General features: G+C 40.0%; 1 protein-coding gene across 21 annotated transcripts in view; it reads right to left on the minus strand.

Moving 5' to 3' along the window:
• SYNE1 (spectrin repeat containing nuclear envelope protein 1) overlaps positions 1–17,938 on the minus strand; it is a 490,159-nt gene that overhangs the window by 194,975 nt on the left and 277,246 nt on the right. For all 21 annotated transcript variants that reach the window (XM_058735689.1, XM_058735694.1, XM_058735678.1 and 18 more), the window contains 9 exons: positions 17,127–17,252; positions 15,248–15,424; positions 14,029–14,294; positions 9,504–11,664; positions 4,725–5,062; positions 4,137–4,281; positions 2,967–3,185; positions 1,944–2,203; positions 456–621 (listed from right to left, as the gene is read on the minus strand). In XM_058735689.1, coding sequence (XP_058591672.1) covers positions 456–621; positions 1,944–2,203; positions 2,967–3,185; positions 4,137–4,281; positions 4,725–5,062; positions 9,504–11,664; positions 14,029–14,294; positions 15,248–15,424; positions 17,127–17,252 — 3,858 coding nt within the window. The remainder of the gene's footprint in view (positions 1–455; positions 622–1,943; positions 2,204–2,966; positions 3,186–4,136; positions 4,282–4,724; positions 5,063–9,503; positions 11,665–14,028; positions 14,295–15,247; positions 15,425–17,126; positions 17,253–17,938) is intronic.

The raw sequence follows: 17,938 nt of genomic DNA on the forward strand, positions 1-17,938 counted from the left end.
AAACTATTCTTTAGTCTCTAGGGAGAAGCATGTCCCCTTTTTACGGAACAAAAGAAAGTTCCTTGAGATAATACTCAAAGTCTTATATATAGTGCATTTATGAAAAGTTTTAATTCAACACTCATTGAATATAAGCAACTCTCTTGGGGTACGTGGGTGGCTCAGTTGGTTAAGCATCCAACTCTTGATTTTGGCTCAAGTCAGGCTCTCAAGGTTGATGAAACTGAGCCCCGCATCAAGTTCTGTGTTGATGGCACAAAGTCTGCTTTGGATTCTCTCTCTTTCTCTCTCTGGTTGCCCCTCCCTGGCTCACGTGCTTACGTGCACTCTCTCTCTCTCTCTCTCTCTCTCAAAATAAATAAATAAACATTTTTTTTTTTAGCATAAATCTATCTCATTAAAATCAGGACAGTATTTTGAAATGATGGGTATAGGGAATGAGGAGAGTTTTATACCTGAAGTTCTTCAAGTTGAGCATCTATTTCTATTGTTGGATTCCCCAAATATTCCTTTGTTTCCTGAACCCAAGATTTCACAGAATTGATTTGGGTCTCCACGACTTCTCGCTCCTTTAGTTCTTGCTTTACTACTTTTCCAGTATTCTTCACTTTCTCCTGCATGCTTTGGAAACATTAAAGGGAGAAACCAGAAGTGGATATGAAATGAAAGGAAATCCCTAATCCATGACATCATAGTATCAAAAGCAGACATAAAAAGAAAGTAAAGCCTCATATCTTTTTTGCATGTAAAGACACATCCTCAAGCTGTGAGATAACATTCAGTAACGCTTAAGTCTAGTTCTAATACAACAGAAGATTAGATGTCATGTGAAGTGAATGATGTATCCCTAGAAAGGTGAGAGGTGACACACTCCCAGGCCACTACAATGCAATGAATTTTCCTATCTAAAGTCAACTGGAGACTGTTTGACTCTTTATACCCTCTTTGGAAATCTACTCAAATGGTGCAGAATCATCAGCATTTAAAAGCAATGTGTAATTGGAACGTTTCTGGCTATTAGAGGCCAGTCTTTAAATAAAGTATGAAGCTTTGGAAATTAGGCAATTAATAATGTTCAACATCCTTTTGAATTGACATAAGCTTGGCTAAAAAGTTAAATAAGTGAAATCAGATTACCCTGAATTCATTTGTAAGTACAAGAGGTGAATATAGGCTATGAATGAGTAACGTTAGTTAATATAGGATAAAATTATCTATCGACATTTCTTCTCTGGCTCAACAAGTGAATCAGGCTGATTATGCATCATTCAGATTAACTTTCTCTTTCCACTAAGTTCACTATTGGTAAATAGCTATTATTTATCTGGACTTTGGTATTATCCTTGCTCTGATCTCCCTGTCCTCCAACTTAGCCAATGAGTTACCAAGCCTGATCAAAATGCAGTTCTTGATAGCTCTCGACTGTTTACCTTTCAAGCTTCATTTCTCATGCATTGTCCCATCACCCAACAGCTCCTTCAAAGTGACACGCTCACTTCCAAGCTTTCTTACATACTATTCCCCTGTTTGCAAAACCGTCCTCCCACTTCACTAGTTCTAGTGAGCTCAGTCTTCCGTGTAAGTACTCCTCCTGACAGGAAGCCTCCCTTGATTCCTCTCCTAGGGTAGCTTGCCCTTACCACTCTTTCCATGCTCTACCTAAATGCCTCTGTAGTTGTCTGTCTCTGCTGTTTGAGTGCAAACTGCATGAAGGTAGATACTGAATCTGTACAGCTCATCACTATGTTTCTAAATCCTACTAGTATATATTTGTCAGACAAATGACTAAAGAGTTAAGCAAGCTGAAAAGCAGGGATGACGGGAATAGTTCTCCACGGTTCTCAGGCGGCATGATGGAGCATCCCCAGACTCTAATACCACACTTATCCCTTTGGGTCATGGCCAAGTTTCGTAAGAGAGAAGGAGAGCAGGTGTATAGTTACTTCAGGCACCGGTCTTGCATTGCCGTGATCTCCTGGACAGTGGGTGGCTCTTCTCCAGGAGGCTGCGGGGCTCCGTCCTGAAGCATGCCCAGCGCTTGCTGTCGCAGCACGCCTAAAGCCAACTGCTGCTGTTCCAGTTCCAGAACGAGCGCGTCATGATGGTCAAGAAGCGTTAAGAGCTCTGCTTTTGAGGCTTTCTCTGCTGAACCTCCCGGCAGTTTACCTTGCAGCTGATCAGTCGTTTCAGTGGCTTTTTTAACCTGATGACAGACGCATACACTATTAAGCTCAAAACTAAACTGAAAAGACAGACCAATTCCAATAAATGCCGTATTTGCCACTAGGGCACGGAAGCACTTAAAGATGATGGTATAAACTCTAAATTTCAGGGACCAAATGTGAACAATCTCCTTAACATGGAAAGGAAGACCACCTCTTATTCTGGGTTTTAAAATTTAATCTCAAAGTAATAGGGTGATCAGAGACTGCATAACAGAAAAGTTGTTTTGCTTTTTTTTAACGAAACAGAGAAAAGAAAAACTCTTTCCAATATTTCTGTTAGCATGAATATGTGCCTCGAGTCATTAAGGAAGATGTAGTTAAAAACACTGAAACCTACTTTAAAACACAAAAGGAATTAAATATAAGATTTGGGAAATGAGTTAAATTCTTGCTCGTTTTCATGACAAAGACAAAGTATTTTATGCTTTTTCAGGGCCAGGAAAGAAGATTTCATTAAAAGCGTAGCAAATGGGGGCAACTGGACTTACATTCCTTTCAAAATTTAACTGCTTCGTTTTCTCGTTATAATAATCAGACCTCAACTTAGAATTAAATTGCACATTGCATGATGTATTTTGCTTCATAATTTGGTTTTCATGGCACTAAAACAGAGACTTAAAAAAAGAAAGGCTTGTTGCTTTTCTAAAGCCAATTTCAAAAAAAGGACAAAATGCTGCTTTTCAAACTACGTCGTCGTCATCAAGGAAACAACTATTTGAACCCCTCAGTCATGGAAGTTACCTTATTGTTAAAGCTCGTCCACTCATCTACTGCATCTTCCAGTATCTTCTCCTGGTCCTGAGCCACAGCACGGAGACGGGTCCAGCGCTGCCAGACGGTTGTCATTGACCTGCTTATGGCTGCTTTGCTTGCGTCATTTCCGGTTTTTTCCAGTTGTGAAGTTTTGTCCTCAAGGGCCACAACTTTCTCATGGAAGGAGTTAACTACCGATGCTAAAGCCTGAGGTAGGGAGACGATAAGAGACATTATGAGCAGAGATTGATTTTTCAAAAGCAAATCCCCAAATTACCTGCAAAAGGAAATGTTCTCACATATATTTATTTTCCTCTGGTAACTCTTACTTTTACACTTAAGTTTTAATTGACTTAGGCTTGAATTCTTTATTATTTAAAAAAATTTTTTTTGAACGTTTATTTATTTTTGAGACAGAGAGAGACAGAGCATGAATGGGGGAGGGGCAGAGAGAGAGAGGGAGACACAGAATCGGAAACAGGCTCCAGGCTCTGAGTCATCAGCCCAGAGCCCGACACGGGGCTCGAACTCACGGACCGCAAGATCGTGACTTGAGCTGAAGTCGGACGCTTAACCGACTGAGCCACCCAGGCGCCCCTAGGCTTGAATTCTTTAAAGAGGTAAGGTGAATTTGTGTCTTTATTAAAAATTGATATATTAAAATATTTTATTTATTTGTTAAAAAGAAGTTTATTTGCTACTTGACATAACATTCTCCCAATTTCAGAAGGCAGCAAAAGTATAAGTGAACTGAATTTGATATTTAAGTATATTATATTCCACCTGATACTGCTGTGATATAGGAGTGAGACTCAGTTATTAATGTCTGAATATTATTTGAATTTATCAATATTATTACCAAAATGTATTTACAGAAATTTATTATGTGTCACATCTTATCAGAAGCAAATTTCTCTGAAGGTCTTTTTATAAACCTAGCTATGCATTTCAACAGGAATCCTTAAAAGGTGATAGCATTTAATTAAGTTCAAAAAGCTATGGAATGTGGCTAAATGAATCCTTTTCATATTTAACATTCTTCTCATATTTAAATGCATCCAGGTGGAAATGAAAATTTATTGACCTGTTTCTAAAACTCTCATATGACAATGATAATTACAATTACAACGAAAGGACATTTCAAACAACAATACTAACCTTGTGTTCTGACAACTTTTCTTCTGCTTCATGACTGGAAGAAGTCTTCAGTAAAGAAAAGTCAGACAATTTCTTTTCTGCCTCATTCATCAATTCGATAACCTCTTCCCTTGCTTTCTGATAATTCTGCCATTGATCTGCACATCTTGAAAAAAAGTCAGACGAAAGCCAGTAAGCAACATAAACTCGCACATTTCTATGCAGAGCTCTGATGTCAGTGTGTCTAATGACACTTAAGAAGAAGGAATTTAGGGGCGCCTGGGTGGCGCAGTCGGTTGGGCGTCCGACTTCAGCCAGGTCACGATCTCGCGGTCCGTGAGTTCGAGCCCCGCGTCAGGCTCTGGGCTGATGGCTCAGAGCCTGGAGCCTGTTTCCGATTCTGTGTCTCCCTCTCTCTCTGCCCCTCCCCCGTTCATGCTCTGTCTCTCTCTGTCCCAAAAATAAAATAAATGTTGAAAAAATAAAAAAAATAAAAAAAAAAAAAAAAGAAGAAGAAGGAATTTAGGTGCTAATGGACATCACTGGTATATTCTTTTCCATGTGAAACTTCCTTTCACTGAAATATAAAGACTGAAACAACTCTAATACCTCTGCAAGAGATCTAATTGGGCACGTGAGTCCTGTATTATCCTCTGGCTCTTCTCTTCCAGGGAAGCCATTTTCTGTGCTAGGTGCTCTTTTCCAGTTGGCTTGATGAGTTGGTCCAGGCTGGCTACCAGGTGCTGGAGCTCCTCCAGATTACTATAGAACTGATCTTCTGTACTAAAAAATTCCACGTGGCTTTTGAGATTTTCCTCTACGCTCTCCACATCTAGGCCATTGCCTGCCAGTTGTAACATCTCATGAGCATCCTCAAGCCAGTCGTTAGCTGCTTGAAATACTTGATAGTACCTCTGACATTGACTATATATTTGGGTCAAGGCAGCCTGAAAGACAGTAATTGCAAACACAGTCAACTCTTAATTGCAATGTATTTGCCATAAATAGTTTAATTTTTTCCATTTCTTTTCCAGTCCTCAGTCAAGTGGATATATGTGTACAAATGAATTGATACGTTGGTGGATTTTGTGAGGGGGGAGGGTGGCTGCGATTCATTATTATCTTTTTTTTTTTCCTTCTGCTATTCTTATTAAGATTTTATTATGGCAGTTAAAATAAATAAACAAGGCCAGAAGTGGAATAGAAATTTACTGGGGCACCTGGGTGGCTCAGTTGGTTAAGCGTCCGACTTCGGCTCAGGTCATGGTCTCGCGGTCCGTGAGTTCGAGCCCCGCGTCGGGCTCTGTGCTGACCGTCAGAGCCTGGAGCCTGTTTTGGATTCTGTGTCTCCCTCTCTCTCTGACCCTCCCCCGTTCATGCTCTGTCTCTCTCTGTCTCAAAAATAAAATTTAAAAAACGTTAACAAAAAAAGAAATGTATTAGTGGTATCTTGACTATATCTGAAACTTCTCTCTCTTGTAAAAATATATATGCTTTGAAAGATGTGACAGATTGAATATTCACCAAAGTGAGATAATACCTCACTTGGCTGGAAGTATAATAACAACCACTATGGAAAGCAGTTTGGAAGTTCCTAAAGAAACTACAAATAGAACCACCATATAATCTAGCAATCCCACTTCCGGGTGTTTATCCAAAGGAAATGAAATCATTATCTCAAAAAGATATCTGTACTCCCATGTCGAGAGAAGCATTTTTCACTAGGCAAGGTAGGGAAACAACCTAAGTGTTCATTCACTAATGAATGGCTATAGAAAATGTGATACACAAAAATAAACTAAAAATGGATTAGAGACCTGGGTGTGAGACCTAAAACCATATAACTCCAAGAAGAAAATATAGGCAGTAATTTCTTTGACATTGGCTTTGGCAACATTTTTCTAGATACGTCTCCTCAGGCAAAGGAAACAAAAACAAAAATATGCTGTTGGGACTGCACCAAAATAAAAAGCTTTTACAAAACAAAGGAAACGATCAACAAAACACAAAGGCAACCTACTGAATGGAAGATATTCATAAGTGATATATCCAACTAGGGGCTAATAGCCAAAATATATTTTAAAAACTTAAACAACTCAACACCAACACACACACAAATAATCCAATTAAAATGGGCAGAGGACCTGAATAGACATATTTCCAAAGAAAACATCCAGATGACCAACAGACACATGAAAAGATGATCAACATCACTAATCATCAGGGAACTGCAAATGAAAACCACAATGAGCTATCACCTTACACTTGTCAGAATGACTAGCATCAAAAAGACAAGAAATAGCAAGTGTTACCAAGGACTTAGAAAAAGAGGAACCTTCACGCACTGTTGGTGGGAATGTATACTGGTGCAGCCACTGCGGAAAACAGTGTGGAAGTTCCTCAAAAAGTTAAAAATAGAAATGCCATACAATCCAGTAATTCCACTACTGAATATTAACCCAGAGAAAATGAAAACACTGACTCAAGAGATATATGCACCCCTATGTTTATAGCAGCAGTATTTACAGTAGCCAAGATATGGAAGCTACCCATAGATGATAAATTCATCTATCAGCAAATGAATGGATAAGGAAGCTGTGGTATATATACACAATGGAATACTACCCAGCCGTAAAAACAAAAGGAGATGTTGCCATTTGCGACCACATGGATGGAGCTAGAGGGTATTATACTAAGTGAAATAAGTCAAAGACACATACCATATGATTTCACTTATATGTAGAATCAAAAACCAAAACAAATGAAAAAACAAACAAAAAGCAGAAACACACCCCTAAATGCAGAGAATAAACTGATGGTCGCCAGAGAGGTGGGCAGGGGGGATGGGCAAAACGAGTGAAGGAGAGTGCAAGGTACAAGCTCTCAGTTATGGAATGAGTAAGTCGTGGGGATGAAAGGTAAAAAGCTTAGGGAATATAGCCAGTGGTGTTGTAATAGTGTTGAATGCTGACAGAGGGTAACTACATTCATGGTGAGCATAGCATGATATATAGTCTTGTCAAATTACTATGTTGTATACCTGAAACTAATGTAATGTGTATCGACCATACTTCAACTACAAAAAAGAAAAGAAAACATGTATTATGAACATTATTTAAAAAACAAGGAAATCCTGTCATTTGAGAAAACATGGATGAACCTGGGAGGTATAATGCTAAGCAAAATAAGCCAGACGGAAGAGAAACAAATACCACATGGTCTCACTGACATGTGGAATCTAAAGGGAAAAAAAAAAAGCTGAAATCATAGAAATTAGGCAGACAACTAGTTGCTAGGGGTTTGGGGGATGGAAAAAAATAGGGGACGTTGGTAAGATGGTGCACATTTTTAGTTTTAAGTTGAATGAGGTCTGAGGATCTAATGTGTAACATGATGACTACAGTGGACAACACTATTGTTCACTGAAATTTGCTAAGACATTAGGAATTAAATGTTCTCACCAAAACAAAAATGTGAGGTGCGGGATATACTAAGTCACTCAATGGGGGAAATTTTTATACAATGTTTACATATCTCAAACCATTACATTATATACTTTAAATATCTTACAGTTTTATTTGTCAGTTAACCTTCAATAAAAATGGGGGTGGGGAGAAGGAAGTATAATAACACCAAATGTCCAAACTAGCGTTCCCCACACTAAATAGCAATTTCTGGAAGTAAAATAGTGGCCCATAAGTCTTGAATAGAGACTGAAACAGAAAAGTTTAAGAATGGAAAGCGGACCCCATAAAATGAAATCCATTCAAATCCAGAAGGAAAGGAAACATTGTAATCAGCCAGCTGTGACTGGACAAGACAAGCCATCATTGTACAAGCAAACACAGAAAGTACATACAAGATTGGCACTTGATAAGGAAAGAATGTGTATGGACAAGCAAAGAATCAATGGTGGAGATTAGAAATGCCCCTGGAACCACAACCTTTAGTTAATGGGCCAAGATAATCAATTAAGACTATCAATCACAAGATCACCTTAACAGATTCAAGATTTTGGTTCGAAAATCATCAGATCAACAGATGCAAGCTTATAGAACAGATGTTTCTCAAGAATGAAAACTCCAGGTAACTTCTGTCCTGATTCTTCACTCTAGGTTAAATGCTCTATAGCTATAGCTATAGGGAAATTAAAAAAAAAAAAAAAAAAAAAAAAATTAACAATGACCTTGAATCAACATGAAAGGGAAAAAATACACTAAATAGACTATAGTTTGAGAAGTCAGAACTTTAGCTGATGACGTTTAGTAAGATTTTACCCAAATGTTAAAATTAAAAAAAAAAAAATCTATTTAGTGTTAACCTTAATGTATGTGGAAAATAAAGTTACGTGATAGCTAAGATTCCCTGCGGGCTATTTCTGTCTACACCAGGCCCTACGCAGAGAATAGAAGTCCAAGAGGGAAATATTATTATCCCTCTTCCCCGGAGCGGAAACTGAGATTTAAGGGATGTAAGTAATTTGCCCAAGATCAAGTAACTGAGATTAAAACTCAGGTGTGCTTTACCCTAAAGTTTTTTAGCTATTATGTTATCCTAAAGAAAATCATCTTTTACTTAAATGGCTGGCTGAAATCCCATAGAATCAGGGGCTGAGGACAAATGTGGGAGAGAAAAAAAAAAAAAAAAAAGGTCCCAAGGATAAGTCAGAACAGAATAGTCTGGGAGCTCTTATATTTCTTATTTTTGAACACATAGAATTTGCGGGCCCCAGAACAAGGGGCAACTAGGAGGTCAAACTGAGAAGTTCTGTGCATACTCCCATTTCTTTGTTATCCCCAAATAAAGTCATGACGAACCTTCGAGGTTTGCTTTTGCTGTGCTGCAGGGAAGGAAGAGCAGAGGAGGAAAGGGTGAAGAGATGAGGCGATTGGTGAGAGACCCCACAAGAAACGTGGCTCGGCAGGGGGTCAGGACTGCATGCTCTCCATAATGCCTCCAGCGCTAATCTTAGAAATACCAGGCTTCAGATTGTTTAACAAAGGCATCTCTACTTATTCATTTCTGATTAATTAGTTTTAGTATGAGTGTACTCATACGTGATCATATTATTAATATGATTATATTAGTGCTATCTTGTATTGTCTCTTCTAAAGGTGAGAGACAACTGAGTCGTCTCACATAACTCACATAACCGAGTTATGTGTTATAACTAAGGAAAAGACCATGTGGAATCCCGTGAGATTAATACCAGGCACCTAAACAATCAGGACCTTTTTAAAAGTCAGGTTGAAGATGACTCACTATAGTATCGAAAAAGAACTCCGGAACGAAGCGATTGTAACCCAAAATAAAAACCAAGCAATTTCTCACAACTGTTTACAAATAAGCAGAGTGGAAAACAGGACGAGAAGGCCCTAGTAAACCAACCTGTCTGGTGCGTAAAGCTTCCTGGACGTCTCCGTCCAGCTCTGAGAGCTCAGCAAGAGTGTGCTGAAAATCTGCAGAAAGGAGCTCTTTGGCTTTCGTGAATTTCTCCTTCTCCTTGTTACTCAGGGCATTCATGATTCTCAGGCTGGACTGGACCTCTTCCTGATGAATCTGGGTCTTTCTGATCTCCTCCTGGATGTCCTGGAGGCTCAGGTCCAGGCACACCGGCCCACTTAGCTCTGCCTTCACGCTCCTCAGCCAGTCCAGGGAGCGGCTCAGCTCTGTCTGGAAGTCTATGCTCTGCACCATGCGGCTCTCACACTCGGTCACCGTTGCGCCAATGGCAGAAGTCAAGACTTTTAACTCCTCCTGCCAGGACTGGATCTGCTGCTTGGCTTTCTCATAAGCCAAGGGGTCAAGGTGTGGAACCAGATCTTCAAGATGCACGGTCACTCGTTTTAGCACGATTCCTGAATCCTGAAGGCTTCCCGCCAGCGAGTGATAGATTTTGAGCTTCTCCTCTGCGGGAAGCGTCTCCTCATTCACTTTGGACTGTTCTGTTTTCACAGCCTGCAGTTGTTTTTCTAGCTGGTGGCACATCTTCTCATGCTCTTGATAGGCACTGGAGGTGTCTTCCAGTAAGCTAACCCTTTGTTCCGTTTGTCGCTTCAGCCTGTGGTACAAGGTGACGAGGTGCAGCATCTTGTCTGGCTGCCAAGGCTGTCCTGTACTTCTAAAACTTTCTTTCTTTTGGTTCAGCTCATCCACCGCTTCCCCGAGGCGGGCCACCTCTCCCAACAGGGCTCGGCAGCCTTCCTGAAGAGACACGGCCTCTTCAACTCTCAGGTCAGTGGGGACTTTGCTCATCTTTAAGAACTGGTCCTCAAGTTCACTCAGAGACTGGGTTGTCAACTCGATCAAGGAAGCGTACTCTTTCCGAGCAAGAATTGTTTCTTGGACTTTATAGAACTTGTCTTTAGCCAAGGCAACGATTACATTAAATTGCAGGGGAAGAGCATTTAGCTTTTCATTGAGGTAGGAATGATCGACTTCATTCAGCGATGGCAATATGGCCTGCCCAGTTCTCTGCAGCGTAAGTAGGAGATTTTCATATTCTGGAGATTGTTCAAGAATGTGTTGGTATTTGGCCAGTTGGGCGTGCAGCTCAGCGCTCTCATTCATTAGGTTGATTTCAGGAAATGTAATAATATCTGCTTGTTTTAGCCAGTGACAGGCTTTATCAAAATCTTCCTTAAAATGTTTCCTAGAAACCAGACTTTTCTCTAGTTCTTGGAGCCGATGGCTACACTTTTGTAAAACGGTGTCATAGACACTCTGTAATTCCTGAAGCTTACCCAGTACTTCACTCTTTTCCTGCTCTGTGGTTCCTTTCATTAATTCACGACCCTGAGCCCAAAGTCCAGTGACCTCGTTTTGGTACGTCTTGAGGCTGGCTTGCGCACTCTTGCATGTTTTGACTTGTTTGCTCACATCATCCGGTAACAGGCAGATGTGTTCACGGAACATTATCTTTCGCTCATGTTGTTGAATTTGGCTGGTTGCCTGGAACACCGCCATGAGGAACTGGGTTTTCTCGGACAAGGCCTTGTTTAAGTACTTTCGTCTCTGGCCCACTAAGTCGCTGAGGCAATTCACATGTCTCTGTGCATCAGAAAGGGCTTTCTGGATGATCTGCCGCTCATTTAGGCCAAGGTCAGCCATCACCCTGTCAGCGTCCTTTATGAGCGATTTCAGGAGCATCTGTTTGGTCTCCAGTTCACTGCAGATGGCGAGGTGGTCCATGAGGAGGTTCTGGGCCATATCGGGTGGGGGGCTCTGCTTAAGGGCCTCAGCGATGTTGGGCTGCTGTTCTTCTGCCCACTCCATTAGCTCCTGAAACCTGGACCGCACCACATTTAACTCCTCCAGGTTGGTGACTGACGCTTGGAGTTTCCTTTTAACGAGGTCCTCAAGCTGAAACCAGCGTTGTTCGAGGTGACTTGTCTGTTCTTTGACTAATTCTTTGTCATCTAAATTCAGATGTTCTATCATTTTTTGCTTTTGATCTTTCAGATCCTCCACAGCCTGCTTTCTCTCCTGCAGTGCGAGCGCTAACTTTTTCAAAGCTTCTAGGTGGAAGGCTGTACTCTCTGCATCGGACCTGTCAGTACATTGAAAGATACAAAGACAAATTAGTTTCAGTGAATACCTATGGTCGTTCCTACCATGTTAAATTACACTTCAACATTTTCTTTAAGTGGGTGTTCTTAGCTTACAGCAACTCAGTTCACGGTTTATTGAAGAGGTTCTGTGATTATTATGGAATATAAGACCCATATATTTCTTCTCGGGACTGCCTTCGCTGCATCCCAAAGTGTTTGGATTGTTGTATTTTCATTTTCATTTGTTTCCATATATTTTTTTAATTTCTTCTCTAATTGCCTGGTTGACCCATTCATTCTTTAGTAGGATGTTCTTTAACCTCCATGCTTTTGGAGGTTTTCCAGACTTTTTCCTGTGGTTGATTTCAAGTTTCATAGCATTGTGGTCGGAAAGTGTGCATGGTATGATCTCAATTCTTTTATACTTATGAAGGGCTGTTTTGTGACCCAGTATGTGATCTACCTTGGAGAATGTTCCATGTGCACTCGAGAAGAAAGTATACTCTGTTGCTTTGGGATGCAGAGTTCTAAATATATCTGTCAAGTCCATCTGATCCAATGTCTCATATATTTCTATATCAGAAGCTGCACCAAAACAAGTTGCCTAGATACTTCTCTGTGCTTCTTCTTTAGGCTAATACTGCCCTCCCATCACATCTGACCTGAACTTTTAGCTTCTACCTCTGGCTCTTATCAGTTGAACATGATCTGCATATTAACAACATCCCCGGATGATTTGTGTAAACACTAAATATTGACTAGCACTGATCTGCATTTTTTTGACAGAGAGAGAGAGAGAGAGAGAGAGAATGAACAGGGGAGAGGCAGAGAGAATGGGAGAGAGAGAATCCTAAGCAGGCTCCATGTTGAGCCCCAACACGGGGCTTAATCTCATGACCTGAGCCAAAATCAAGAGTCAGACACTTAACTGAGCCACCCAAGCACACCAATCTACTGCATTCTTAAAAGAAATGAATAAGTCATTCATGAATTATATGCTCTCCTATGAGAAGAAGCTCCAACAATAAAGCACTAGATAGTTTAATCTGTAAGATATAACCAATAACTCTAATAGCTACTCATCTATGTACTTAGGTATTGTTTGCTTGTCATCAGGAATCTTTAAAAGTAAGTGTGAAATGTAAAGAACTCTCAACCCTTTGACTACAAAACACATGTGATAAAAGAAATCTTATAAGTCTCTTTCAATTACTAAACAATGAGTTCTGAAGCATAAAGAACAGGGCTGGGACGTAGTGTGATGAGTTCTGTTTGGGACTTAGGAAGTCTGAGGTACCTGTGTCAACCAGATGGAGGAGCGTATTATAAACCCAAAATAAGGGTTTTTACTGATACTGGCTGGATTTGTCTCAAAGACTTGTAGAATGCTGAGCATCAAGGAAAGGTAAACAAATCAGAAAATAGTGTACCTCCTTCCAGAAAAAGCACTATAATTTATATCTAGAATAATGTTTTTAGGGGCGCCTGGGTAGCTCAGTCGGTTAAGCGTCTGACTTTGGCTCAGGTCATGATCTCGCAGTTCGTGAGTTCGAGCCCTGTGTCAGGTTCTGTGCTGACAGCCCAGAGCCTAGAGCCTGCTTCGGATTCTGTGTCTCGCTCTCTCTCTGCCCCTCTCCCGCTTGTGCTCTGTTTTCACTCTCTCTCAAAAAAAAATAACGTTAAAAAAATTTTTAGAATAATGTTTTCAGTTTTAATTGCTACAAATTAATAAATCTAGGCAGAAGAAGTGTGGATTTTAACAATTACAGTGATCAGAAGTTTATATATGATGACCCAGTATATGTAGGGAAGAAGGAAATCCTTTTCAAACAAGGTAAGAGGGGTTCGATTGCTACAAAATCACAAAGGACACACACTGATTGAATTTGGATTGTTCACTAATTTCTAGAATTCCAAAAGTACAAGGAAACTTGACTGAATTATATAGTATGTAACACTTTACGGAAATGATAAGAAACCTATGGAATACAGAGATTCAAGAAGGATTCATTTCATGAATTGATGATAGTCTCATAGCTGATAATTAAACAAAACTAGACATATTCTTGGGATATTCTTTGAAGTCACCGTGTAATAGTCTTTGGAATGTCTCTTCAGGTCATGGCAGAAAATGGTGCTTTTTTTCAAACATCTTCCTTTTACTCACTGGTTACGTTTAACACCGAGTGAGGAAAACCATGACTCTGTATCTACAGGACAACATGAGGTCCTTAATAATGTTTCCTCAGTATTTACAACGACAGACAATAGGATGTTTAAATCGTAAGACATTTTTGATTTTTATAAAAAGGAGGACCTTTCCGGCTTAGTGTTTTGGTGAGCCGTTGGAGAAATGCTGTTACCTGGCTAAGTTATCCCATTCTGTAGTGAATTTTTCTAGGAACTCTTCAACAACATTCATACGGTCATGGTACTCTCTTGTTCTCTGAAGATCTTCTTCCCTTTGCAAGCACAGATTATTAGCCTGAAGGCACAGATCTAACCACTGGTCATTTAAATGGCTTATTTCCTTGTGTTCAGGAGACTCCTGCTTCTTGGTTAACTTATTCACCCTTTCTGTAATCGCGGCCACTGATGCCTGCTTACATTGTAGCTTCTTAACAAAATCCTGAAGGATAACAACAACAAAATAGATTAGATGTAATAAGCCTCCCATGCCCCCAGTAAACACAGAGTGAGACAGAGACATAATATTTTCACACACTTCAAGTAGCTGGAGAAGGTAGAATGAAGGGGTCATGAAGGACAAAGAGGAAATCTAAAAATCGTAGCTCTTTATGAATATTTTCAAGTATGTACGAATCAAAGGGTAACTGTGGTATTTTCCTTTGCTATGTTATTTTGAGAAGTATAAAGAAAAACTGATAAATGTGAAACAATACTGCAGTCATTAAGGGAAAAAAGGTAGTATTTCATCTTTAAGTGCAGCCCTAGTTTTCTAAAAATTTTTTGAGAAAAAAATGTATCTCTATTCTTTTTTTTCTGCATATGCAAACAATGTTCCAGTAGGAAATATAAATGGCTCACTATCACAGACAAAACTAAATCTTAAAGTTTGTCAAAAATCCGGTACAACTTCTAATCAAGTTAATATACTTTAAATGATTTTCTATTATATTTAAACTATAATATGAATCCTATTTATATTATATTTCACATTAATCATATATTAATACATATTTTATAGGTTAGATACATTTAATTAATTGATACATTTGCAATCCTACAGTTTTAGCAATATTGTGGCGAAAGGCTAGTAAATAATGAGGCTTCACGTTCGTTTAGTGGCAGAGCCTTCTGGCTCTTTCGGCTAAACCGCAGCTGTTTTGTTCAGAAACGAACTGCCTAGTGAACGTCCTTCAATCCAAGTAGCTTAACTGTAGCCCTGAGAATACATTTAAATATTTACTTTCTCGTCTGTCCTCTCCTGGCTTCGAATCAAGGTTATTCTGATTCTACCTCCTTCCTTAAATAGCTATACTAATGTTGAAGGAGTGACTGACATAAGCCGGTCATAGGTCATAGTCGCCTTTATCTCCCCTGGACCCCACGAATTCCTACCTTCACTTGGGAAACCATGTTCTGTGCAATGTTTAACTCCAGTTCGGAGTGCCTCTTCTTCATGTTCTGTAGTTGCTGGTCAGCATCTTGGAGGTAAATCCAAAGTTCAGCCTTCATGTGCTTGATCTCTCCCCAGCCCTGAGTTAAGTTCTGGGCCTGGACAAGCCTTTGCTCAATCTTGAGAGAACACAGAGGCAAGAAAAGTAGGTTTTATATTAAGATTTTCTGAAGACTTTAAATGTCTAAGACTTATGCCATATGATTTCAATTAGTTGTAAAGCTCTGGAAGTTTTAACAACGTATTAGGTCAAAGCTGTTTTTTTACATTGGGCATTTCAGTAGACATATCTGCTTGACTGACTCATGAACTCGGTCTTGGGGTTAACTAGAAAAGACTTATATTGCTCTCGATTGTGCATTTCTTGATACTTACAAGACACCAAGTAAGTGTTGGATGTATTTTTAGATTGCCTTCACTGACTTTTGAAAGTGTATAATTTATTTCAGTAAATAATTGCTTTTTTTTGAATTTTTTTCAACATTTATTTATCTTTGAGAGAGAGAGAGAGAGAGAGAGAGAGAGAAAGAACATGAGTGGGGGAGGGGCAGAGAGAGAGAGAGAGACACACACAGAATCTGAAGCTGGCTCCAGGCTTTGAGCTGTCAGCACAGAGCCCGATGCGGGGCTTGAACCCACGAACTGTGAGATCAGGACCTGAGCCGAAGTCGGACGCTTAACCGACTGAGCCACCCAGGCGCTCCTCAGTAAATAATGTCTTTAAGAAGATATGTGAATTTTATCGTCTTTCATAGGGATTTAAGGAGAGATTTTTTCAACGTTTTTTTTTTTTTTTTTTTTTATTTTTGGGACAGAGAGAGACAGAGCATAAACGGGGGAGGGGCAGAGAGAGAGGGAGACACAGAATCGGAAACAGGCTCCGGGCTCCGAGCCATCGGCCCAGAGCCTGACGCGGGGCTCGAACTCACGGACCGCGAGATCGTGACCTGGCTGAAGTCGGACGCTTAACCGACTGCGCCACCCAGGCGCCCCATGGAGAGATTTGTTTTGACAATATAAAAGTTAAAAAAAAACACACACACGATTCTAATGATTTTAATATCTACATTATTAATTATTTAATTTCTCCCATACTTTTTTCCTTTATATCCTTTTTCTATTCTGTGAATATTTAGTCAATTAAATATCAAACCTGACTCTTTTTAAAGTTTTTTTGTTTTAAACCCAAGCGTGTGGCCTTAACACGTTTAAGGCAGCATTGGCGAACACACAGCTTCCGTGCTGGCACCTGCTGCGGACAAGTACAGCTGACTTCTCACAACATGTTTCTGTGCTGGCACCTGCTGCGGACAAGTACTGCTGACTTCTCACAACGTGTTGTTCTCACAACATGAGCCCAGACACAGCTTCAGAATCCTTCTCAACACCACTCTCAGTCACCGTGGATGGATTAGAAGGGCCTGGACAGATGGCATGCTCTTTCCTGTCCGTAATATAAAGCAAGGATCAGGGATCCTTTTCATATTTAGTATTATCTAAAGAAAAGGTTGGAAAAAAAGAAAAGAAAAACAAAAAGGAGTGGAAAAATCAGAAAAGAAGAGAGAATGGCAATTGAGAAAAGAGCGGAAAGAGGCTCTAATGATGAGTGGTACAATGCAACTAAATGTTCCAATTCAGTGGCATCGGTATCCTTGTGCTTACTTTCTGTGACTTAGTTGAAATTCAAATATCTACTGATTATAATGGCTGTAGAATCCAACAGAAAGAATAACCCAAGGAAATATTTTCTTTGACTTCTAACATTGAAGCAAGAGAATATAATAAAACAGACCAATACAATGTGATTTTTGAACATTTTACCATTTGCTCTGTTTCTTGGATGTCTTTTGCTGTGGTTTTCACTGAAGAGCTTGACAAGTCACATGTGGAGCAGAGGAGATCTAAGTAAGTCCTTGCCTGTTCCTGCAAAGCTCTGTAGTGTTTGACCTGGAAACAACCCCAAACTTGTCAGAGTGAAAGAGAAACATGCCATGTTTACAGAGCAAATATTTGTACCATTTGTAGTATGTTGTTGACATTCCAAAAATAACCTTGCTATGCTCAGTGTTTTCACCCTTGTTATAAATGACGCGTATTAGTGATTCGCAGGAAGGAATTCAAAACACACTGGCAGGGATCCATCTGCCCAGCGGCTGCTTCTCAACGTAATTATGGTCTGGGAAAGAGAACACCCAAGAAACTTCGACCATCTTTCTAGATTCCCTGCTCACATTCTAGCTTGTTTTCCATTTCAGAGGAAGAATCAGTAGCCTACTCTAGCCTGCTTCTTCACATTCTGGAGACAGAAAGAAAAGGTCATCGTGCATTTGTAAGCTGCATTCCAGGTTAGTAAAAGTGAAGAAGGCTGGGCTTTTTTCCTCTGCATAAACTTCCTGCAGTGGTCTTCCCTTTCCATAGCCCTAAGGAAGGCCTCTCCGGGTGGATTTTTAATCTACACACAGAAACACAGAGAGATGTGTTTCTGTGAAGAGACTCAGAGTCTATGCAAGCTCCGTGTTAGACACTGTGTTTGCAGTACCCAAAACACAACCCTTGTTTCCATGAAGCTTATGTTCTTATGAGAGAGACAGATAATACGTAAACAAACGAACACGCAATGCGATGTTTGGTAG

Source organism: Neofelis nebulosa, chromosome 6 (genome assembly GCF_028018385.1).
Source record: "Neofelis nebulosa isolate mNeoNeb1 chromosome 6, mNeoNeb1.pri, whole genome shotgun sequence".
NCBI classification, from domain to species: Eukaryota; Metazoa; Chordata; class Mammalia; order Carnivora; family Felidae; genus Neofelis; species Neofelis nebulosa.